Raw genomic sequence first — 25,108 nt, 5'->3', positions numbered from 1 at the left:
TGTTCCAGAAAGCTAAAGTACTTTTAAGGAAAAGCACTATGGGACCCAGAAAAAGAAACTCAAAGTATCCTTTATACTTTGAGACAAAAAATATGAAGTGCTCCCACTTCATTGGTTAGTACTGTGCTGACCTACTTGAATTTCTCATGAGGATTGGCAGTAATCTTAAAGCAGGGCCCATATTTCCAATAATTCTCATATGAACATGCTTTCATGCTGTTAACGGCTGGCTACCACTGCAACTTATTAGAAACTCAGCTGTTTAGCAAAGTGGGATCTTTGTCTTGGAAGGTCACCAAGATAATAAGAGCCTTCTTGGAAGACCTTGAATCAGAACTGTTTGGATGTAGTGCGGCACAGCACACAGCTCAGATCTCCCAGGATTCGTATATTTGGAAGGCACTGTACCATGTATAACTGTAGTAGATAGGACAATGATACTTGAACTGTTACATCAAGGTCATAGTGTTCAGAGATCCTATTAATATCATGCATGGTAAGCAATTTATGAAAGAATTCACACAGCATTTGAAAAAAGTCATAAACATTATTATCTTAGTTGCTTTTTAAGATTATTTTTCTACTATACCATGATCTTGTAAAAACAGATAAAAAACATTTTAAATAATGTAGTTATTTATTGGACAGAATTTTGAAACATCAGTTTATGTATCACTTTATATTCCATTTATTAACAAAGCCATGTGATTGGTTTGCCATTCATACCATTTACACAGTTTAGAATGGGTTGTATTACAGTGGCTTTGGGTGAGTGGGTAGCACTGAGACCTTGAATTGGTGCTGCCCAGAGGTCTTAGTGCTGATAAAGAAACCCTTCTGTAACTTATTAAAGTGAAGGGTGATGAGGAGAATTACAAATGACATAGATGATGCAGACTGAGGCACTGATCTTCACTTCCTCTTCCTCATGTAACATTCCACCATGTTCATTCTAATTGCAACTCTCACTTTAATTCCCAAACCCTACAAGGAGATAATGAGCAAACAGAAGAGCTGCTGGTATTGCCCTTTGATGGAAACACTTGGCAGTTTTTGGTTGCAACATAACAGGCAACAGCTTCAGGAACATGGCCTGATTCTTATTCAGTCAGAATATTTCCTGGGTGGAGGGGTTGGCGTAGAAGAGAACTAGCAATTATGTGTTGCACACTTTAAATATCAGTCCAAAACTGCTATTTGGGGAATGAAAAGGGATTTAATGGAAATTTTAGCTATGGATGTTTTACAGTCATTTTTATGTATTTATTTTATTTGTATTGTATTATGGTTGAGTGTAGGGACCTCATCGGAGATCTGGACCCCATTGTGCTAGGCACTGTACAAACAAAGTAAGCGACAGGTTTAAGGTGTTAGGCTTCAGTGCAGCACTACGAACTAAGAGCGTAGAACCCACAGCCATGCAGAGCCTCACTAAGGTGAAAGGGGGCTTTACCCAGTAGGGGGTTCAGATGTTCAGTTGGCAATGCAGGATCAGGGCTCAATCCTTACATCCTTTCAGCTGGCCTGTGAAGCTGGTCTGTATTATCTCATTTTACAGATGGAGATACTGAGGCAGAAAGATTACGTGAGAGCCCAAAGCCATAGAGAGAGTCCAGAGCTGGAATAGGAATTTAGGAATCCATGGCCTTTAAGTCCAACTGTTATGCTAGACCACATTTCTCCACTTTAGTGCTAATAGAGCTTGTTCATTTGTGCACGTACAATAATTTTGTTTTTAAAAAGTGAAGAGTATTCTTATATCCAGAACCCTGGCTGTTTACTTGGTTGTGTCCCAATACGTTTTCTCACAGACACTAATAATGAGCCAAATCCTCTTGTGGGGTAAATTGATGTAGCCTGGTGGAAGTCAGTGGAGCTGCACTGACTTGGACCACTTGCGGAACACATCTAATATGTTTAAAGAATGGTTGCAGTTATAAAAGTTGGTGCAAAATGGTAGCATGACCCAGATTGTCCCCTCTAATGACATCAGTGGAGGGGATCCTTCACAGCCTCATTTCCTCCTGCTTGGCTGGAAGGCGGATGCCACCTGTGCAGCAAGTCTCTCCTTTCCCCCACCATGACTAGGCAAAAGCCCCTCATGTGGGCTCTGCAAAGAGCTCCATGGAGTTTGGGAACAGAGCTGAGGTTAGAAAGTGATGGATCAGAGGACAAGCCACTCTCTGCAGTAGCACTTTATTGCTATCCTAGGACCAGCTGTGGTAAATGACAGCAGGAACTGCCCTAGTGAGCTGCCTTTATTTCCAGGTTCTTTATCATGGACTAGTTGCAAATTTGGTTTTATACTTTCCTTACTCTCAACTGTTCTTTTTTTCCTACCGACAAGGGAGCATTAAGGGGAGATTATCTCGAAAGAGTTGATGTGTTCAGAGTTGTAGGGCTTCCACTCCTCCTTCCTGCCAAGCAGAGTTTTCTTTCCTCTTTCATCTGCTGACTGCTGGTGGAACAAGCTGCACTGTGCCTTTAAGACGTGTGGGTTTTCAGAAGGCTAATTCCTTGGCTTTGGCATGTGTTGAGGCATGTTCTCAGTTGGGCTGTATGGTTTATAAAAGCTAAAAGTGCATTAGTCTAGTGAGGGTTTTTAACTATTTTCTGGAAAGAGGTGGAGTTCAACTTTGTTATTTAGTTGTACTCAAAAGAATCAGCATTTCCCCTTCCCTCCCCCAACTCCCCCTAAAACGTGGGGGGAAATCAAAGGAATTTGTATTTTTTTACGAATTAAAAAGATACCTTTCTCTATTTAATTAAAAAGACCCTGCAAATCTCTAATGAAATAACTGACAGGGCAATTTCTGTTTTGAGTTATGTTCCCCATACCTGCATCGATATCACTGCTGTGTTACGTTGTCAATGTGGTGGCATGCGTGGAACTGAGGGGAGAATTTGGCCCAAGACAGTTGTCAGCCTGCTTTATTTCATTGTGAATCTCCTGATATTTGGAGTGTTTGATAAAGCCCCTACTCCAGCTTGAAAATGTGACCCAATTGTATCCGAAAAGCTCAAAAGCTAGAAGGCAAATAAAAAGAACCCAATATTTATTATTTTTAAATTAATTTCATGATTTTTGAATCTTTGGGATTGGCAATACTATAATTAAAATACAGCATTCCGTTGCAAAGTAACATATTCTACTAAGAATAGATACGCTTTAGGGTAGTACTTAAATGATTTATTTTTTTTAACTATTTTCCATGCAGGGCTCTGGCACTGGACTGCAGCAACAGTGCAAATAATTTAGGACTGTCCACATGTACTCGGAGACTAGTCTCCCTTCAATAAACTCACGTAACTGTCATTACTCTATATCGAAGTGGATTTTTTAGATCCTGGTTCTGCAAGTGACTCATTGTGAACAGACCCCTGCACTCACACCAAGTCCCATTGACTTCATTAGAGTTTTGTGCAAGCTCTGGAATCCAGCCATGCACAGTCACAGATTGAGTCCTCCTGGAGAGAAGAATAGGTTTCCGAATATCAGACCAAGAAGAATGGCTGAGTAGCAGTGTTGTGTTTTTTTGTTAGCATAGGAGACTGGACTCAAGGGTTCTATTCCTGCTCTGCTACCACCTCACTGTGTGGTGTTGGTCAAGTCACTTAACCTTTAGGCTGCAGTCCCATGTGAGTTAAAAAGGGACAGTAATACTTATCTGCTTCATGGTTGTGTGCTAGGATTGAATTACTTAATGTCTGTGAAGTACTTGGTGGGGCTGGGGCGGGGCAAGGGCTTGGCTGTATAAAGTGCCAGGTGTTGTTGTTTGTATTTAAGATTAATTAATTATTCATTATGGAGCCATGGCAACTCCCCTCCTTTTCCTGTGTCACTAGTTGGTTTTAGTGATCTCATCCCTGCTTTTGTGCAATACTTAAGCCTTCAGAAAGTCTCTGCTATTTAAACCCTTTATTATGAAGTGAGTGGGGTTTTGGGGGCTGCTGCTTTTTTAGTAAGAGGTTGCAGAGCAATGGCAGCACCCCATCCTTTTATCTTTCAAAGGTTACAGCTATACTTAGAGCAGTGTGTAGTGTAGACACTGCACACCCAGCTAGCATGTGTATAAATAGTATAGACAGAGAGGTACAGCTTAGGTGAGTAAAGCTTCCTACACACCTGAATGCCCAGAAAGCTCCTGTGTGGCTCTGTACATGCCAGGCAGTGCTTCCCACCTATGTGCTACTGTTTTTAGTAGCGCAGTGTCCTGCATTTAGTAGCGTAGGATCCAATAGTGAGGAAGTGGGGAAAGTCCTTGGCAGCAAGGAAAGGCCTGCTGCCAAAGCGTTTCCCCACTGTGGAACCCTTTCCCTGCTGCTAGAGCCTTGCAAGGTACATTAGTAGTCCCTGTAGTCTACACACCACTTTTTAAGAGTAGATGTAGCCAAAGTCAGCCAGGAAGCACTGTAGCTCCTCCCCTCTCTCCTAACCATACCTTCCTTCCTCTCTGCCTCTTAAGCTAGGTGGCACTGTGCTCTTCCTAGCGTGCAGCTTCATGGCCTCGCAGCCAGTGGCTAGAGTATGGGACTGAGAATTAGAACTCTTGGGTTCTCTTCACAACTGTGCTCTGGCTCACTGTGTGATCTAGGGCTTTCCCCTGTTTGTTTCATTTTAAATGGGTATAATACATTTTGCCTAATTCCCAGGGGCTTTCAGGCGGAATTAGGACTTGTCTACATGGGGCTGTTAGTGAAGTAAACTAGGAGGCTAATTTAAAGCACACTAGCTACTCTCTTTTCACCAGGTAGACAAGCCCTTAGTTAATGCTTATAAAGTGATTGAGCTCTGTGACTGAAAGGTGCCATGTAAGTGCTAAATGCCTACATTCATAACAACAGAAAGGTAATCTTCATTGAAAGCAAAGTAGCTTATCTGTAAATCAACATTTGATCAGGTGGAGGCATAGATTCCATGTTAGTGGGAGGGAGAAGGAGTGTAAACAAAGCCTGCCCACTTCTACTGAACAGAGAAAACTATAGTAGAAGTAGAAATGATTCTCATCCCTTGTGGTTTGTTTCGTGTGTAACACAGACTTTGAATGTAGTATTCAAAAGCAGAGGCCAATTATTGAGACTGTTGGATAGAAGTGAGTGCAGTTCAGCTATTGATACGGAATTTGAAGTTACAGATGAGAGCTGTTTTCCTTCTGTTAGCAAGTTTCCAAGGTTTAGTATGATGCTGGGTACTGCTTTTTTCAGCAGCACTTTCTCTGGGCAGTTGAAAACATATCACAAGCACTGAGATTACTTAAGTGAGCAAGTAGAGCATTCAAAGGAAGAAAATTAAGAGAGGAGTTTTAAAATGATCATTGCGTTAAAAGAATTGCTAATAGCTAATATACCGTCATAACCAATGCGCAGTTGCAAGCTTTCTTGTGCTGTCAAGAAAGGAGAAGGAACTAAAATTCCAAGAAAGATTTAATCCACATTTTGTAAAACCTATCAAATTCACAGCAGGTGAGAAACGGTAAATGTTTGCCTCCAAAGGAGATTAGAAACCAAAACAAGGCAGAATTACATTAGCACAGATTAACCAGGTTATCAGATAGTCATTTAATTAAACAGAGTAAATCCTTTCTTAGCTGAACCACCTCACCAGAAAAACTCTCCTTAATACAAATTATGTTTCTCAATTTCTCTTTGTTCATCCAGATAAATTAAATGTCCTTCATCCTATTTGAACAAACAGGGTTCTGAGGTATCTGTTTTAGGTCACTGATTTATATGCTGTAGAAGCTATCTCATTGTTTAGAATACAGTGATATACTGTTTGTGTGTGTTTTCCCTTTGCTGCCTTGTACATGGTGAATTGTTTTTGTTTTGTTTGTTTGTTCCAAATGTTTAAACCCCTCAAACAGTAGAAATAACCAAGTCTTTGTACAAAGGTAGGTTAGATTTAGATCTTTGTCTTAAATGAATTTTTCTGCTTTATACATTATGATGCCCTTCTCCCATACGTCAAGTATTTTGGGTGGGACAGGCAGCCAACAGAAAATTAAACCCAGTCTTTGCTTGACCATTAATATTAGCCCAAGATAAAATGTGTTTTTTTTTCCTTGTGATATCTGATCAACGCCCCCTCCCCACAAACAATATGTAAAGAGCTGAGCCAAATTTCAGGCAGGGGCAGGGCGGAGAAGGAATAAATAAATACATTCAGATTTTGACAACGCTTACAAATGATTGATTCAGATACGGCATCTGTGAATTTCAAAATCCGTTTTCACTCCTCTAATTTATATTAATTTGTTATTAAAGACATACATATACTTAGGCCTGGCAGAATTTGAAGGATAATATCAATGTTTATTTTTAAGCATTTTTTTCTCTTTTTATTGTTTACAGTTGTAGGAAATTATGGGTGGGGGTGTCGGACTATGGGCAGGGCAGGCAATAATTATTTAATGACAGTAGACATTGAGATTCAGAAAGTTTAATGTTTGTAACCTTTAAAACAGAGTGGAGCATTCAAAGGAAGAAAAGCAATTAAGAGTTTTAAAATGATCATTGCATTAAAAGAATTGCTAATAGCTAATATACCGTCATAACCAATGCGTAGTTGCAAGCTTTCTTGTGCTGTCAAGAAAGGAGAAGGAACTAAAATTCCAAGAAAGATTTAATCCACATTTTGTAAAACCTATCAAATTCACAGCAGGTGAGAAGCGGTAAATATCACACGTCAACATCGCACGTCAAAGATTGTCAACATCACACGTCAAAATATGCAAAGTAAATATCCTTAAATCAAACTCTAATAAGTTCTCAAGTAGCATTTTTCTTTCTTCTGTACATTTTGATAAGTATCGATGGAAATACTTTTTCATCAGTTTGCGTGTGTATGGTGAAATTGATGTTTAGTGACATTTGCTAAAAAAAAAAAAAAAAAAAAAAATCAAATCCTTCCAAGCCTACATGTACTCAAAATGTATTCACAGATCTAGGCAGCTAACATTCATATACAAGAAAAACAAATGAAACAAATAATTATAAATGTTCTGTGCAATTTTATCCCACAAGAAGGTCCAAATTCTGATACCGTTATGCTGAATAGTATCTTACTCTGCGAGTAGTCCTTTTGGTTTAAGTTGGGCTGTTTGCCGAGTAATCTGTTACTAACATGAATCTGGCACTAAGTGTTGTCTAATCATGCTCACCTGATGCATGTCAACCTGATGCTATACTACAAGCTATTTTCTTTTTAGAAATCTTGTTACAAAGGTTGGTCAGTACTTAATTGATAATGAAAACATTTGTGACTTGAAACAAAATCTTGGTGCAAGAAATCAAACATTGGATAGAATCTTCCAGCATCATTTTCATAAATATTACAGTGTCAGAGAGAGCAGGATGTTCATCCCTTTGAAGATAACTGAACTGGGGCTTTTGTTGAGACTAGACATGCCCCGGATTGTGAAGCAGCTGTTTCAGTTTAAAAAAATTAAGAAATCCCAAATAGTTAATTCTCATGTTCACTCTATTTAACCTCTGAAGTTCCTCAAAATGAAGCACCAGCTTCTACTTTTTGGTCTGTATTCATTTTTCTTTCTTTTTTTTTGCTCTCTCTCTTGTGGCTTATCAGACGCTTTCAGCTTCAACAGCTTCTGAGGCAAACAGTAGGTTTGTGGTGTGTGTGTGTGTGTGTGTGTGTGTGTGTGTGTGTGTGTGTGTAAGTATCCTAACGTGGCAGGGCATAGGCAGTTATGAAACTTTCCAATAAAGTCTCAGTGCGTCAGTATTGGTTGGTGGTGGTTTTTTTCCGTTGCCCTCTGATTTCATTTCCAGTTATGAGTGAAGAGAGAGGGCTGGGGGGAAAAAACCTCAAAAAACCAGTTGACTGAGGAAAGAAGCAATTCCCATGACAGGTGGAGCATGCAGCATGTTGAATGAGACTCTTCATTTTTGGTGCACAGTGCTGGGGGAAGGGGAAATCTTTCCACTTTGGTTAAAAGGGGCCCCAGCAAACTGTTAAAGCAGCAGCAAGAAGTTTGTCTTTAATTTTTTTTTAAAGGACTGGAGAAATTATTAACCACAGTTTATGACATCACAGTTGATCTTGATTAAAGGTTTGTTTTCTTGCTGGCAGAGGTGTGCTCTGTAGAGACTGGTTCTCTTTTTTTTTTTTTTTTTTTAAGTTTCTTTTTTGAACAACAAACGGAGAGAACTGCTCGCATTGCTGCTGCTGCTGCTCCAGCTGCGCTTGTGTGTGTGTAAAAAGGATGGTGTATCTGTAGCTGCCACGCACAAACACACATTTGACCATGAGGACTCTTCGCAGGTTGAAGTTCATGAGTTCGCCCAGCCTCAGTGATCTGGGCAAGAGAGAGCAGGCAGCCTTGGATGAGCGGGGGACCCAGCAGCGACGGGCCTGCTCCAATGCTACCTGGAACAGGTAAGGTCTTGCTCGATGCACTTCCTTACCTGGAGCCTCTAAGCTCTCCGACAGCAGCTGGCATGATTAATTCCACAATTACCCTCTCTTTGTTTCACAGTCTGGGATAGTTTGTTCCTAACCGTGCTTTATTTCAGGAACGTAACAACACATTGGCTTCTGCATTAATATATTACTAAACGCGTCTCTGGTTACATGTAACAGACAGAAGCAACTCTTTGACGCCGCTATTAACCTTTCTCTGAATGCTGACAGAAAAATAGACTTGCCCTCCTGAAGATGGTTCAACCTATGCTTCATTCTGACAGGCAGGAACTTTTTTCAAAGCACCAACATACAAATATGTTCTTACACCTTGCTAGCCATTTTAGTTCAAGGTTGATTTGGTTTTGTTTAAAATTGTCTCTCTATATATTCTGCTTTGCTGTTCTTTCTGTATGTTTTGGAAGGGGGGAAAATAATCCATCAGGTTTACTTTTTTCTGTGTGTGATTTCTATATCTGTCGCTGTTTGTCAAAATATATAGCGGAACATTTTCCAAAGTGAGTGACTTAGGCATTTGAGAACCTAAGTCCCAATGACTTTAATTGAGACATTGACTGCTTGGTGCCTAAGGCGCAGATTTTTAAAGAGGTATAGGTGCCTAAACACCTTTTAAAAAGCTGGCCTTAAGTCAATTTTTTGAAAATGGGACTTAGGCACTTTGGAAAATGTTACTGATAGGTATTTTTAAAAGCACTGAGATATATTTACAGTAAGATAGAAATCACTGGAGCATCCAGGAGAACCAGTTTCCTAATAGGATTGTCATTGTGCATAAAAGATTCCAAAAAATCACATCTATCACTATGACTGTGCTTCTATCTATCTATCTATCCTTTAAGTGCGAGCATCTTGTTAGGCATTGTAACAATACAAGACGCAAAGGAGACACTGTCCCAGCCCTGAGAAGCTTTCATCTTAAATAACACAAGTATGCACAGGGAGATCCAGATGACAGTGGTAATTCAAGATCTGATACTGCCACCCTTACTCGGGTTGAGTAGTACTTCACTTGGCCCCTTGTCCCGCGGGAGACAGTAAGGCTGTTTGCAGAGTTAAATACTGCTTAGTGTGAGTAAAGGTTGCAGAACAGGGTCCTCAGAACTTTTCATAATGATGAATAATGTACTGACAGCTTTCACTGGCAGGGATTAGCATTTATGGGACTCCTGGGAGAAGGGAGTTGTCCGTACGGATTTGAAAGGAGAGGGGGTGGCTGCCTGGCATAGTTGGATAGGGAGGGTTTAGGGGATGGTATGGAAGGGGTCTTGTGGTGCTGCATGAGCACTGAGAAAAAGCAAATCTGTTCACATTTGCTGTCTCTGCTGCTGGTACAAAACACTCAGTCCAAGAACTGGTCAGCTAAGATAGGGTCATTTATTTATTTTTTAATTTGGAAAAGGTGGGTACAGTTATGACCAATGGGTATTTGACATCTGTGTGTGGGAGACTTGTTAGATGTCTTATGCATTTAATCAATCACGCATCATGTATTGTTTAACCATGCATGTGTGAGTAATCGCTCTAGTGGTTTGTGAACTCAGGGACCGACCTTTCCTTTTTGCCATGAAGTCATCTTTCCCTTCACTGTGAATACACTGGCATCCTGAACTTCCACAGCATGCATCTTTGAAATCCCTCTGGAGAAGCCAGTGGAGCTGCTGCTTTCTAAGACCCATACTGCTTAATTTTGCCAACAGAATGAGCATCTGTGTATGTGTGCCAAGGTGCTCTGAAGTCATGATAAATATTACAAAACATGAGTGATTTTTAGAGATTGCAGCCTAAGTGCAGGCTCTGCATTTCATATTAAATAATAGAAGGCCCTCTCTGCAGCAAAACAAGGGGATAAATGTAGCTTTTTCGTGCAACTTAATGCACCTCATATCCTGTCTTGGCTTTAAGGATCTCAGTACCTTAGCAGATACTCTACACACTTTGTAAAAAATTTATCTTCATTATTTCATCTCAGGACAATTGAGGCTTTAGTAATGGGTTAGCTATTCATACTCTGAAACAATTCTCTGAAATCTGGTTTAAGATTTTCAGATGTGACCAAAAAAAAATGCAAGATTTTGAAAAGCGACCTGTGACTTCGGGTGACTCAAATTGTAGGTGCCCAACTTTAAAAAGGGGCCTGATTTTCAGAGTGTTCAGCACTCTCTGAAATGCAGGACTCAGGAACTTTTTTAGGGCATCTCCAGTTGGGCACCTAAGGTATGGCTCACCCAGAATAACTGGTTACTTTTGAAAACCTTTGCCCTGCGTGTGTTTTGTTCTGGTTTTGTTTAGTTCCTTGGGTTTGGTTTGGTTGTTTTCTGTAAAACAATTTCCATTCCAGCATCAACCTCAGCCTGGACCAGTCCACACAAGAGATCCACTTCCTGGACACTAGGGTGCTAATAAGCGATGGTCACATAAACACCACCCTATACCAGAAACCTACTGACCGCTATTCCTACCTACATGCCTCCAGCTTTCAACCAGACCACACCACATGGTTCATTGTCTACAGCCAAGCTCTACGATACAACCGCATTTGCTCCAACCCCTCAGACAGAGGCAAACACCTACAAGATCTCTATCAAGCAATCTTAAAACTACAATACCCACCTACTGAAGTGAAGAAACAGATAGACAGAGCCAGAAGAGTACCCAGAATTTACCTACTACAGGACAGGCCCAACAAAGAAAATAACAGAATGCCACTAGCCATCACCTTCAGCTAAAGGCCATCACCCAACTAAAACCTCTCCAGCGCATCATCAAGGATCTACAACCTATCCTGAAGGATGATCCATCACTCTCACAGATCTTGGGAGACAGGCCAGTCCTTGCTTACAGACAGCCCCCCAACCTGAAGCAAATTCTCACCAGCAACCACACAACAGACCCACTAACCCAGGAACCTATCCTTGCAACAAAGCCTGTTGCCAACTTTGTCCACATATCTATTCAGGGGACGCCATCATAGGGCCTAATCACGTCAGCCACACTATCAGAGGCTTGTTCACCTGCACATCTACCAATGTGATATATGCCATCATGTGCCAGCAATGCCCCTCTGCCATGTTCATTGGCCAAACTGGACAGTCTCTACGTAAAGGAATAAATGGACACAAATCAGACATCAAGAATCGTAACTTCAAAAACCAGTCGGAGAACACTTCAATCTCTCTGGTCACTCGATTCCAGACCTAAAAGTTGCAATTATTCAACAAAAAACTTCAGAAATGGACTCCACCGAGAGACTGCTGAATTGGAATTAATTTGCAAACTGGATACAATTAACTTAGGCTTGAATTGAGACTGGGAGTGGATGTGTCATTACACAGAGTAAAACTATTACCAGTGTTTATTTCTCCAACCCCCACTGTTCCTCAGAAGTTCTTGTCAACTGCTGGAAATGGCTCACTTTGATTATCACTTCAAAAGGTTCTTCCTCCTCCCCTCTCCCCCCCTCCTGCTGGTAATAGCTCACCTTAAGTGATCACTCTAGTTTCAGTGTGTATGCTAACACCCATTGTTTCATGTTCTCTGTGTATATAAATCTCCCCACTGTATTTTCCACTGAATGCATCTGACGAAGTGAGCTGTAGCTCCCGAAAGCTTATGCTCAAATAAATTTGTTGGTCTCTAAGGTGCCACAAGTACTCCTTTTCTTTTTGTAAAACAAAAGTGCCTTGTTTAACAAAAGCATTTCTAAGTACTGTCCTCAGACATTATCCTTTGGCTTACGGAAGGGTACTGCCTTCCTTATAGGAGAACGATTTCTGCTATTTCAATCAGTGAATTATTAAACATTCTTACTAATCAGGGGAGTGAAAAGAAGTACCAGAAATGCCTTCCATTTTCATCAAGCCCGAATCTATTATGGTTAAACATTGGCTGCCATTTCCCCCTTAATTCTAGCATCTGTGCCTGGGTGGCAGTTTGTGGGTGTGTGTGTGTGTGTGTTTGCAAGAGGCTTTGAGCCTGATTCAGTAAAGCAGGGGAGAGGTGTGAAATACAACCCCTCAGAATGCCCCTGCTCCAGCCAACCCCATTGCTCAAGAGAGGATACTCATCCTTTGGGAGGACAGGCAATGATCCTGACTCTGCCCTGTGTCAGAGTACTGTGGGAGGCCACATTTAATTTTCCCAAGGTTCTCCACAAGCTTTGCCAGTGGGAGCTTCAGAAGAGAGCCACTCAAGTCAGTGCTCTCTCTAGTCATCCTCCCCACAGACCATTTTCTGGCTGTGTCACCCGCTTTTGAGCCCATGCTGCCCGCTCCAGAAGTAGAGTTTTGACTACTTCATGTGCCAAAATGAGCTGTCCGGCAAAATTTCCTTCATTAAATCTTCTATGTTGATATCCGCTTAAACCCTTGGGATTGTATTTGTGACAGGGTGAATTCTGCCCTTTGTAGCTAGGTGAGGGCAAATTACAGGAGACTGGGTTCCATGTCTGTCATTGCCCAGCTCCCCACTGGCACATTGCATTCCTAGCAAGGTTTCTTCCTCTGCAGGGATTTTCCTTCATCTCCGCAGCTACAGTACTGTAAAACAGCTTGAAACTGTCAATCAAATGGAAGTAAGTCACTGTTGAGCTTCTGTGTACTACTACGCAAATTAGACTTTGTGGGCACAGCCTCTTCTGTCCCTGCTTTCCCATGATCCCCAAAAGCAGTGTGTACCAACTCGCTAGCCAGCCAACACATGTTAACTAGCAACTAGCAGCAGCATAATTGAACAATACAACTTCATTAGAGCTCACAAAATTTGCATTGGATTAAAATAATTTAGGTTCTTTTTCAGGCATTGTCTTCAACGGCTTGTTTTCTGCTGCAGCAGTAAAGAGGGCTGAATACTGACTAAACTGATTGGACTGAGGAAACCCAAGATTTATAATCTTTATAATCTGATAGTCAAGGGGGCCCCTCTGAGGGCAAAGGAAATCCAAAGAGAGGTTTTCTTTATGACTGACCTGGTACTGACTGCCTAATCAGTGGTTAATACTGGCTGGGTTCTGCTGTGGAAAAGCCTATCATGAAATGACATATATCCTCCTTGATGTTAGGGGAAAAAAAGGGAAAATGATGACAAGTTGAAGTAGGAGGTAGTGAATAAAATAAGACAAAATATAAGGAGGAGGAGGAGATGTTTCTTATAATAATGAAATCAACAGTAAATCCAAGCTGAGAAACATTATTAGGAACAATCTGAATTAGTTTTTGCAGGAATATAGTATGCACAGTAGCTTGCCATTAGTGCTCAGTGGTGTGTGTAATGTTTCATCTTTAATTAAAAATCCCTGTCTTTTCAGATTACAGCAGGGCTTTTCTAATGGAAGAAACTGAAAGTACTGAGCTTTCACTTTTTTGTTAGGACATTTTTCCCTTTTCCCACATTGGCTAATTATTCAGATATACAGTATTTGTATTGACTTAGCTCCTTCCTGGACCTTCTCAATGGGATCCACTTTTGAGAAAGAGTTTGGTTTGAACACTGGAACAAATGGGAGCCCAAAACTCCTTACTTCTACTCCTGACTCCGACACTAATTCTTTTTGTTGCAATTTGGGGAAGCTTCTTAACTCTCTGGGCCTCGGTTTTCCCATCTGCAAACTAGGGATAATAATGTTCATCTCCCCCACAAGTGGGTTTACAATTGATGCAGTTAATGAATGAATGGTTGTAAAGCACTTTGAAGACTTTGTTTAATAAATTCATTTATTTTCATTAAATGTTGGACTGAAATTAAGTTGTTTGTCAATGGGTGTTTGCAAATTGTTCCCTTTGGGCACAATTTTCAGAAGTACCAAAGTGACTTGTTTCAGAATAGCAGCTGTGTTAGTCTGTATTCGCAAAAAGAAAAGGAGTACTTGTGGCCTTAGAGACTATCAAATTTATTTGAGCATAAGCTTTCGTGATAAGAATAAGCTCACTTCATCGGTGACTTAGAAGCTCAAAAGTGATTTATGCACTTAGAAGCCTAAGTCCCCTGGCCTTTTAGTGAGATTCATATGGTACTGCTTTTGTTCACTGATTGTTTAACTGGAACTTTTTGAACAGGAGAATTACAAATAGCAATTACTGAATACTTGGGTGTACACTCTCATACCCTTCTTTGCATATGAATTCGGTATTCATTTACAGACTAGCAATTGCCTAAAAATGTGCACAAACAAAAACTCATTTACACACCTTTGTTTGGAAATACAAGTGAAAAGGTGGCAGTCAAAATGAGCAGGTGGTCAAATTTCAAATTAAAGTTAATCAATAGAGCTGGATGAGAAATAGTTTTCCCATCTGTGAATATTTTCAAGAGTTTGACATTTTTTCCTGTATTGAATCAGGATGAAAACTAGAAATCTTGAAAATATTCAAAACCTGAAAAAACAGTTTTATTTTGAGTCAAATTTTTTTTTATAATTTCTAAATATTTCATTTTCAGTTTGACCATTTTTTCTTTGGTTCACCTTTTTTTTCAGACTAATTAGTTTAAATTTGGAAACAAAAAGTTGTGTAATACCAGAAATTTCTCAACCTTTTTTCCAGTCAGAAAATTTGGTAAACCCGACCCTGTTGTACAGAGTTTCGCTTGTGATGAACTGGCATTTTTCAACAAAGACACATAATTCATAGGAAAAATTCCTGACGAGCTCTGTTTGTGTGTCCAGGTTTGCAGTAGTTCCTCAGCTCGACATACAGCTTTTGCCCATTGAAAAAAGAGGTGTTTAATCTTAACTACATCTGGTTTTAAAACAATACAAATTTTAAATTTAGGATGATATTTTCAGATTTGCTGAGCACCCAAAACACCCATTGAATCAGTGAGCAGCTGTGGGTGCTCAACAATTCTGAGAATAAATCCTGTCCTGTTGGATAGCCATTCAACAGCCCAAGTGAAATGAGTGAGTTTGGTCTCAGGCTAGTTACACAGTGGCCTGGAGTCCATATCTTTTAGAAAAATACCCCTTCTGCCTTGGTGCTAATTACAATGCTGGTTAGGAGCCTCCACAGAGACTCAAACAACGAATAGGCTAGAATGATACACTCTTAACCGCTTTGGGGTCCCTTTACTTTAAGGCATAGTGTTGGGGAAGCCAACCCTGCTCTTGCTTAATAAGAGATTACTTCATCCCTAGTTATAGAATACCAAGTGCCATACCCTTGCCTTTCTGAGGAAATTGATTGGGCAAACAGTAGAACACAGGTGCTGTCCAGGTGTGAGGTGGAATGTCCACTCAGCTGATTTCACCATTCTTCTCGTGAGTTCATTCTCCCTTTCTGTTAGTGTTCTTTTGACATTCTGCTGCAGTCTGTGGTAACTGTGGGATGTATAAATGTGAGAGCTTAGTGCAGCCTTTGGCAAGTCTCCCAAACAGGCCAGCATGGGCTTCCTGTCAAAAACATTCCTATCTTCAGCAGCTCACAGCTATGCTGCTTCTTTGCCTTTTATGATAGGTCTTCACTGCCATGGTGTATTTGAATGTGTTAATCCTCAGGAAATGCTTGATTAGTCTTTTTTGTTTTGGATACAAATTTTAAATTGTCACAAGAGTTTATCTTGAAAAAGTGACAGGTGGACAGCTTTGGAGAGCCACGTTACACTATCTTTACATTCACCTTTTGTTCATGTTTCATTTCTTATACTACAGTATCTTTTTACACATGCATATACTTTTGTGCGTAGGTCAGCTTCAGATTGTGTTAATATATTAACAAAGGCTAGGGCATTAGGGGAAATATTTGTGTTTTCAGCATAGAATGTAATCTCCAAACTATGGGGAAACCAGTAACAAGTAAATTTCTGTCTTATTACTTGCATGCTTACCTGCATTGCATATCCACCTATTAAACCCAGCGAGTGACCTAGATTTGATGTTCTCCATCCTTTTCATTCATTTTGTGTGACTGTCTATACTATAGGGGCTACAGTAGCACAGCTACAGCTCTGTAGCTAAGCCTCTGTAGCATCATAGGAAGAGGTTTTTCTGTCACTGTAGGTAAACTGCCTCTCCAGACGGCAGTGGTTACATTGATGGAAACATTGTCAGCCTTGCATGTCTGTTTCAGGGGTTAGGTCAGCATAATTGTGGTGCTCAGGACTGTGAATTTTTCACACCCTGAGTTCCATAGCTATGTCGATATAACTTCTCAAGTATAGACTTGTCCCAAGAAAGAGCCCCACTCACTGATCTACCTTTTTTCTCAACCCTCTCTCCCAAATCCCATTGCTGGAGTCACAAACTGTTTGATTCTGCAGATACACACAGGACACATTACTGTTAATGCATCCAATGAAGTGAGCTGTAGCTCACAAAAGCTTATGCTCTAATAAATTTGTTAGTCTCTAAGGTGCCACAAGTACTCCTTTTCTTTTTGCGAATACAGACTAACACGGCTGCTACTCTGATTACTGTTTCTGTATTCTGTGTCCTCTGCCCACATCCAGCACTCCTCGGGGACAGGAACCCAGCCCTCCACCCCAGCTGTCATGGCATAGGAGTGTCAGGTGGGGGACTCAATGAAGAGAAGTTCACCCAATGAATCGTCTGTCTTTTCAGAAGCAGGAGAGAGAATCTGGAGCAGGGGAGACAGGCGATCAAATGGCTATGCAGAGGGAGTGCAGATCTCCTTTAACTGGCTATGGCTCACCCACAACTGGAGGAGCCAGTTCAGACTTCCCAGCTCCTGTGCTTCTTGTGATGTGGATACTTTTGTCCATTATGAACTGAACTGAGATCATCAACTTATGTCACATAGGTCACCAAACGCCTATCAGATGGTAAAGACTTAGTCCTTACTAGCCTGGATTTCATTCATACTGATGACCAGCTGTGCGTGTGTGTGTGTGTGTGTGTGTACATGTGTGTGAAGCTGAAGTAAATTGCAATAGTCAGTGGAGCTACACTGATTTACACCAGCTGAGGAACTGTCCCATCAATCCATATGTATGTGCTGTCTTTCCGAAACTGTGGAACCTCCTGCAGGGTAAGCATGGGTGCCAACTCCGTGGGTGCTCTGGGGCTGTAGCACCCACGAAAAAAATAGTGGTTGCTCAGCAGCCACCAGCCACCCGCCGATCAGCTGTTCGGTGGGCCCCGCTGATCAACTCTTCCCCTTCCCACCCAGCACCTCCTGCCCACCACTGATCAGCTGTTTGGCGGTGGGCGGGAGGCACTGGGGGGAGGGTTGGAGTGGGAGTGGGAAGAGGTAGAGCGAAGGCAGGGTCTTGGGGGAAGGGGTGGAGTGGGTGTGGGGCCACGGGGCCCAGAGAAAGCTGAAAGTCGATGCCTGTGAGTGTAAGTAAATGCTTGGGTTTTTTTACTTCGTGTGGTGCTCACATACACCCACACGCGTGTGTGTGCGCGTATACTCACACATACAACACACCTTTCTTGCACCCCATTCTCCCAGTACATGACACATGAAACCACTTTGAAGTTAAAGGGAATTGCTTGTATTCTGAAGAAGAATCAGTCCATGAGCAGTTGTGATGTATGAGAGAGAAGAAGCCACATCTTTGTACCTTTAAACTTGGAGTGCATCAGTAGACTATAACGGTTTTGAACTTGTACATGCAGTAGTATAAACAAGTGGGTTCTCATCTGAAGATTACAGCATTATTCAGCAATGGGGAGATTATCTGTACACATCAAGTTCACAGGTGGTTCAAGAAACAGATGGATTTTGTTGTCTTTTTTGGGGACTGTGGTTTGGGTTCTTACTCTGCTTTGCTCTTGTAAATATTTTATTTACAGTCCCAAAATATTATATATATCTAAGTTTAGTGCATGGCAAGACATGATAATGGCTTTAAAAAGTACCAAAAATGAAAATTGTGTGTAGCATTGTGTACTATCCTATGGATAATAACATTTAGCATTGACTTGTGAGGATGGCAGTCATGTTGCAAGGATAAGATAGCAGACAGTCATGAAGGTCATTAGCTAGAACCAAAGAGGATCTTATGTGCTGTTGTACCAATGGCTCATGGGCCTGTCTGGCTTTGTATATATCCCATTACCAAACTTCTGATGCATGCAGTTTGCCCATATTTTGTATTCTTAATGATTTTCATATTATTGCTAAAAGCATAACCATTGCTTGACGACACTTGCAGTTCAGTATTGGCAATGTGTAAGTGACCAAATAACCAACTGTAGCCAAAATTGTCTAAAGTCAAAGCAGAATTATACAGAAAGGAATGAGTTAATAGCACACCAATCCTTCTGAGAAGCTTGTTTCTTGCAGCACGCAGTTCATCTTACACAGAAGGTGTGCTTTGAAATATGTATTCAAAATCACCTCCTTTTATACCAGACCTATTTACAAGTTAGAGGTCTTTCTGTGTATATTACTGAGTTCTAATCCACCAATTTGTACTAGACCAGTACCTTTCTTATCTCTTGTTTTCTTCCTGGTGCTATCAGCCTGTGACAGTACCTCCCAAGCTTGTACCAGTGCAAAACATTCACGTATCTTGTCTTTGCTGGATTTTGTATTTCCCAGTGCCAAAGCTGACTTCAGCTTTGCAGAATATTGTTGGATACATATCTCTTGATACAAGTAAACAGATTTGTGGAAAAAGTATAATACCATTCAGTTAGCATAACTTTCAAACACCTGTATATGCAGTGTAGCTGTGTCAGTCCCAGGATATTAGAGAGACAAGGCGGGTGAGGTAATATCTTTTATTGGACCAACTTCAGTTGGTGAGAGACACAAACTTTCAAGCCACGCAGAGCTCTTTTTCAGGTCTGGGAAAGGTACTTAGGCTATGTCTACATTGACACTTTTGTCGGTAAAACTTTTGTTGCTCGGGGTGTGAAAAAACCACCCCCCTGAATGACTAACTTTTAGCCATGAAAAGCGCCGTTGTGGATGGTGGTCCTCATTGGGGGTGGTTTTATTTTGTCGATAAAGAGCAGCCACACAGCGCACCTTACAGTGGTGCGGCTGCAGCGGCATAGCCATGCCATTGTAAGGTGCGCTGTGTAGACCTAGCCTGCAAGTGTCACCGCTAAATACAAGATGGAACGGATTGTTTATCAGAAGTCGTTAGCACATACTCTAATATTACCCAAGTGGAACGTAAGTGGTGCATGGTCCTTATGCAACTCTTGCACAGACTGAACTTTACCCTGTAATGACAATAAGTACTGATACTTAGCGGATCATGGGCAACATTAAAATTCAGAATTTGCTGCTTTACAGTGATGGCAGAATCTTCTATTCTAAAGATGCTACAGTCACTGCAGGTACCTGGCAGGGAATGTTGATTTATTTTTCTTAAATTTCAACTTTGTGATGCATGTACAAGGTGCTCACGGCAATATCAGTGAATGTATGCATGCTTCAGAGACAGGTATGTTATAAAAGGGATTGAGGAATACGTTTTATAAAGCATTTCCAGTTTAGGTTGAACTGTTAAAATGTGAGCTGAGATCACCCCAGTATAGCAGCATTTTACATAAACTGAATTACATAGATTACAATATAAAACCCCATGAGGGTCTGCACAAGCACTGGGGTCCACCCAAGTGGAACAGCTTGTAAGATCAGGATCTCTCTGAGTAGAAACAGCATCCTTTCTCTGCCGGAGAAAGTTGAGCCAGTTTAACTAAGTGTGATTTTAAACCAATTTAGAAAACCGGTGCAACCCTCATGGGACACTAATAGTTTGATTTAAACCAGGTTTATTTCAGGTTAGCTTAAGTCACTTATGAACACAAATTGCCACACACACATGTGAGCCACTCTTAAACTGGCATAATGCCCACACAGCCTTTTTTACCTGTTTAAATAAATTGGTTTAAAATCACCCCTTTAATTAAATTCGTGTGACTGTCTTGTGTTGACAAGGCCTAAGCATTCTGTTCAGTGTCATTAATTAGCACTTGCAGAACTTTTAGAAGAGAATGAAGTTTAAAAAGATTAATATAATAATGGAAGAAAATAATGACCCAAATACATTGAAAAAACACTGCAACTTACATATTGATTGGGGTAAAGTTTTCAAAAGTGCTTAGGTCCTATTTTAAAAAGTGACATGCTTACATTTGTCAGCAAAACATCGTTAACACTGCTTGTTGGGGGTGGTTTAATTATGCCAGCAGGAGAGCAGCTACACAGGAGACCTTACAGCGATGCAGCTGTACCGCTTTAAGGTCCGTAGAGATAGCCTTAATCATTTAGGAGCCCAATGGGCTTGTCTCATATAGCTAGAAATTAACTGGCATAGCTAAAGCTAAATAACTACTGCTCTCTAGCTATGTTAGTATAACTCCTCTGTGGGGACACTCCGAACACTTCAAAAACAGCAACTCAGTCTACAGAAAATAGCCCAGGTAAGGAGTGGCCTCCATGCAGTCACTCAAAGGCGAACAAAAATCTTCTCCCTTGAGCAACTACACAGGGTAGCTGTCCCTGTGCTCCCTTCATTCTGGCACTATTCGCTCTTGCTCCCTGCCAGGAAGCAGGACTATATATATTTAAAAAAAAGGGGGGGGGGGGTCAGCCCCATCACCAAGCTCACAGAGCAAAGCCAATGTACTCCAGGGGGAGCAATCTGCTCCAGTTGATGGATGGAGCAGGTTGTACTCCCTTCAGTGCAAGGAAGAATCCTGGCAGAGTCTCTCCTCCTGGGGTGGAGGAGGGGCATTATCTTAAAAGCCACAATCTGTGTCTGTCAATGTTTGTTGAGAGTCTTGCTCCGTTTGAGAGAGCGCCCTCTGTGGAATAATAGACCTGCTGAGAGTCTGGATAGAAAACCCTCCCCCTGATTCAGACAAGATCTCCAAAGCGAGAGAGAGGGAGAGCTGTAGCTATAGCAGATTTTGTAGCAGAGAACATTCCAAAGTACATTTCCGAACAAGAAGAGTGTGTAGAGAGTGCTGGTTTTATTCACTACATTAATTGAACCTCACATATTACTCCTAATATTAAACATGGCCACATCACTTCACTGTGTATTAGGGACATTTGGCTACCAATTTTCAAATGTTTGTAAATTGAGTGTCTGTTCAAGCCAAGCTATCAGCCAAGATCAACTATATTCAATTATTAATGCGTACGTGCAAGGAGAATTCAAACAAGGGGTACTTAACTTCTTGAAAATGTCATCAAATGAATAGCAGAGGGGGAGAGAGGGTGTTTTCTGTTTTGGTCAGTTTATACATTTCTGCATGGCTGGATCATATGCTCACTATCCCTAACACATCACTTTTATTTTCCCTTCCCCCGCTGATGAGGCCAGAGATGTTTAGCTTTAGGTCTCTTCACTGTTAAACACTCTGGATGTCTCTCTACTATGAAAATGAACCAGAGTTTGAGAGTGGTTGCCAAACCTCCTTCCTCCCAGTGCTTCACCCTCCGCCCACACTCAAAATGTTTGTCTTGTGGTGGACTTGACTTCTACACGGGGTCAACCATGCTTAATACCCAGTAGTAAGACCCTACCAAATTCACGGCCATGAAAAACGCATCACGGACCATGAACTCTGGTCTCCTACCGTGAAATCTGGTCTTTTGTGTGCTTACCCTATACTATACAGATTTCTTGGGGGTTCTGACCCAAAGGGGAATTGCAGGGGGATCACAAGATTATTTTAGGGGGGTCCTGGTATTACCCCTCTTACTTCTACCCTAACTTCACAGCTGGGCAACCAGAGAGCGGCAGCTGTTGGCAGCGCCCCCAGCTCTGAAAGCAGTGCCCGGCCAGCAGCAGCATAGAAGTAAGGGTGGCAATACCATACCATGCCACTCTTACTTCTGCGCTGCTGCCTTCAGAGCTGGATGGCCGGACAGTGGCAGCTGGTGACTGAGGGACCAGCTCCGCAGGCAGCAGCACAGAAGTAAAGGTGGCAATACCATACCATCACATCCTTGCTGCTGCTGGTGGCCGCTCTGTTTTCAGAGCTGGGCTCCCTGCCAGCAGCCACCGCTCTCTAGCTTCTCAGCTCTGACAGCAGTGCCAGCAGCAGTGCAGAAGTAAGGGTAGCAGTACCAACCCTGCCCCCTGCAATAACCTTGCAACCCCCTCACAACTCCTTTTTTGGGTCAGGACTCCTATAATTATAACACCTTGAAATTTCAGATTTAAATAGCTGAAACCATGAAATTTATGATTTTTAAAATCCTATGACCATGAAATTGACCAAAATGGACCGTGAATTTGGTAGGGCCCTACTCGTTGGAGCAAAACATCTGAGATATTATCTAGACTTTCTCCAGTAGTACGTGTATCTCTCTCCACTTGCTACAACAGGTGTTGAACTCTGTTGGCCTAGTCCACACCAGTAGAGTAACCGTTTTCAACACCAATTTTTGGGGGAAAGAAGATATCCCCAAAACCCGATTTAGATATCTGCTATCAAACATGGCTCATTTTTCTGGTGCAGAAGCAGCTGGTGCTGGAGCCTTTTAAACCAGGTAAAGGAACCAAGCACAAGCTTCACAAGGCAACGAGCCTCCTTGTTTACTAGCTTGTCAAATACAAACTAGCACACTTAGGATAGGCAGACTTGATCCAGACTTTACATTCTACAACTCAGAAACTTGTCATTTTTCCTTTGTACCAAATACACTGTAGTGTGACCTGAAGGAAAATCAGCTGCAGAGCTCTAAAAAACAATGTTTGCTAAGTCAGTGGTAAAACCAGAAACACAGGGTGGAGGTGTGTGTGGTGGTGTTTTCAGTTTTCTAAAAATCTTTTCCATCAGGTATTCTAAGGGTGAAATTCAACTCTGTGATCCACAGTGGTGGTCTGTTAGTACCACTGTGGCTCTCTATTGCTGTTCTGCACATTCTGTGTGCAGAAATGTCAGTGGGAGTTTGGCATGTAGAATAGAGATGCACTCTGCTAGGGAGGAAAATTCAGCCTTGTGTTTTCAGACAAGTTGTGAGGCTTTTTGCCTGGTGCAAAATCAAACAAGAAGAGCTTCACTTTGTAGTTAGTAATTCCTTTTTTGCTTGATAGGGTTAAGAGAGAAGAAAAGTGACACTGTGATAATTTCGAAGAGCCTGTTCCATAACCACAATAATCATGTGCTCTTATAATAATACTAAGCTCTTACATTGCATTTTATATCCACTGATCTTAAAGCGCTTTATGGAGGTGGGCAAGTATCATTACCTCCACTTTACATATGAGGAAACTGGGGCCCAGAAGCTAGCCAACATCACACAGTGGTAGATCCAGAAATAGAACCCAGCTCTCGTGACTCACAGTTAAATGTCTTATCCACTGGGCCAGAATACTTCTCAAAGGAGAAGTGTGCTACTAAAATCCTTCCTTTTTCCTCCCTGCAAAGGGAACTGAACTGTTCAGACATGGTTTTTTCTGTCAGGGTAACACTAATGTATATGCATATTTTTCTGCCTGTGTTGGAACTGATTACTCTTGGTGTATTTTTCATTTTTAAAGATAAACTGAGAGAGTTGCAGTTGAATTTAAAACCCTGGAGCTATGTCAATTTACATCAGTTTAGAATTTTATATTTCTTTACTTGTGTTACTTTCATTGTTAAAAATGAAATAATTGTTGTAATCTCATTAACATTTTGCCAATATGAACAATCCTATTTGTTCATATTGTGCATTTGTATCCATCTAGAGCAGTGGTTCCCAAACTTGTGCCGCTGCTTGTGCAGGGAAATCCCCTGGTGGGCTGGGCAGGTTTGTTTACCTGCTGCCCCTTGCCGCTTCCAGCAGCTCCCATTGGCCTGGAGCAGCAAAACGCGGCCACTGCGAGCCACAATCGGCCGAACCAGCGGACGCGGCAGGTAAACAAACCGGCCCGGCCCACCAGGGGCTTTCCCTGCACAAGTGACGGAACAAGTTTGGGAACCACTGCTCTAGAGAATTAAAGTAACCTCGTCACTTCCAGTTTGTGACTCTCTTGCTGTAACACAGTGCTGCAATGTTTGGGTGGCAAAATTGAAATATAGTTGAAAGAAGACATAACTGTCCAGGCTGTGTGCAGGAAACTTCCTCCCGCTCTTGCACAGCTGCATGAAGGCTATCTACAATAGCATTCCCTGTGTGTCCCAGTCTCTAGGGAGGGCAGGGACTGTTCACTTCTGCTTTCCCCACCCCCAGGAGTAGGTTCCCCAAAAGAGGACAAGGAATGGTGGGGATGAGTCAGGCTCATAATCCACCCCTTCCATGACTCCCTTTCACCCAAACCAATGCATAAAGCAGAGTTGGGGTGTTGGGGGTGGGGGAAGCAATCTTCTCTATAGGATGAAGCATATGATACACACAGACACCCCTGTTATGCAGAGATTCCCCAGAAGAGACTGTATGCCTGAAGTACAGTCTCCCCGGTGTTCCTCCTGGGATAAAGCTGCTTGGGGCAGAGATGTAAATGCCACAGACTGGACCAACATACATTTATTATTTTAACCAAAATATTTTCATGAGTGAAGAGCCGCTTTTCTCTCCATGTTAAACTGATAAGGAGAGCCTTCTGTGGGCAGCGCAAACAGTCATCTTAGTAAGAATGACTCTATTAGGAAAAATGGTGTCAAACTGTTGTGGAATCATGTGGCAAAACAACAGGAGTAGCAGCTGATAGATGTAAAGTCCATCTACATTTTGAGCTGGAGGTATAATGCCCAGCTCAGGAAGGCATATTTGTGCTAGCTCTGATCTAGCAGTGTGCTAGAAATAGAAGTGTAGC

At 41.6% G+C, this 25,108-nt stretch overlaps 1 protein-coding gene across 5 annotated transcripts in view; it reads left to right on the top strand.

The window, feature by feature from the left end:
- The window catches only part of PRR5 (proline rich 5), a 137,041-nt gene that overhangs the window by 54,839 nt on the left and 57,094 nt on the right, over positions 1-25,108 (top strand). For 2 of the 5 annotated variants that reach the window (XM_038385653.2, XM_043515524.1), the window contains one exon: positions 8,282-8,395. In XM_038385653.2, coding sequence (XP_038241581.1) covers positions 8,292-8,395 — 104 coding nt within the window. In that variant the 5' untranslated portion in view covers positions 8,282-8,291. Of the gene's footprint in view, positions 1-3,789; positions 4,813-8,138; positions 8,396-25,108 lie in introns of those variants that run through there. The other 3 variants (XM_043515492.1, XM_043515513.1, XM_038385638.2) reach the window with 3 other exon arrangements.

This window comes from Dermochelys coriacea, chromosome 1, assembly GCF_009764565.3.
Source record: "Dermochelys coriacea isolate rDerCor1 chromosome 1, rDerCor1.pri.v4, whole genome shotgun sequence".
In the NCBI taxonomy this organism is placed as follows: Eukaryota; Metazoa; Chordata; order Testudines; family Dermochelyidae; genus Dermochelys; species Dermochelys coriacea.
Note: the sequence above shows the minus strand (reverse complement) of the source record. Positions and strands in the feature narration are given on the sequence as shown.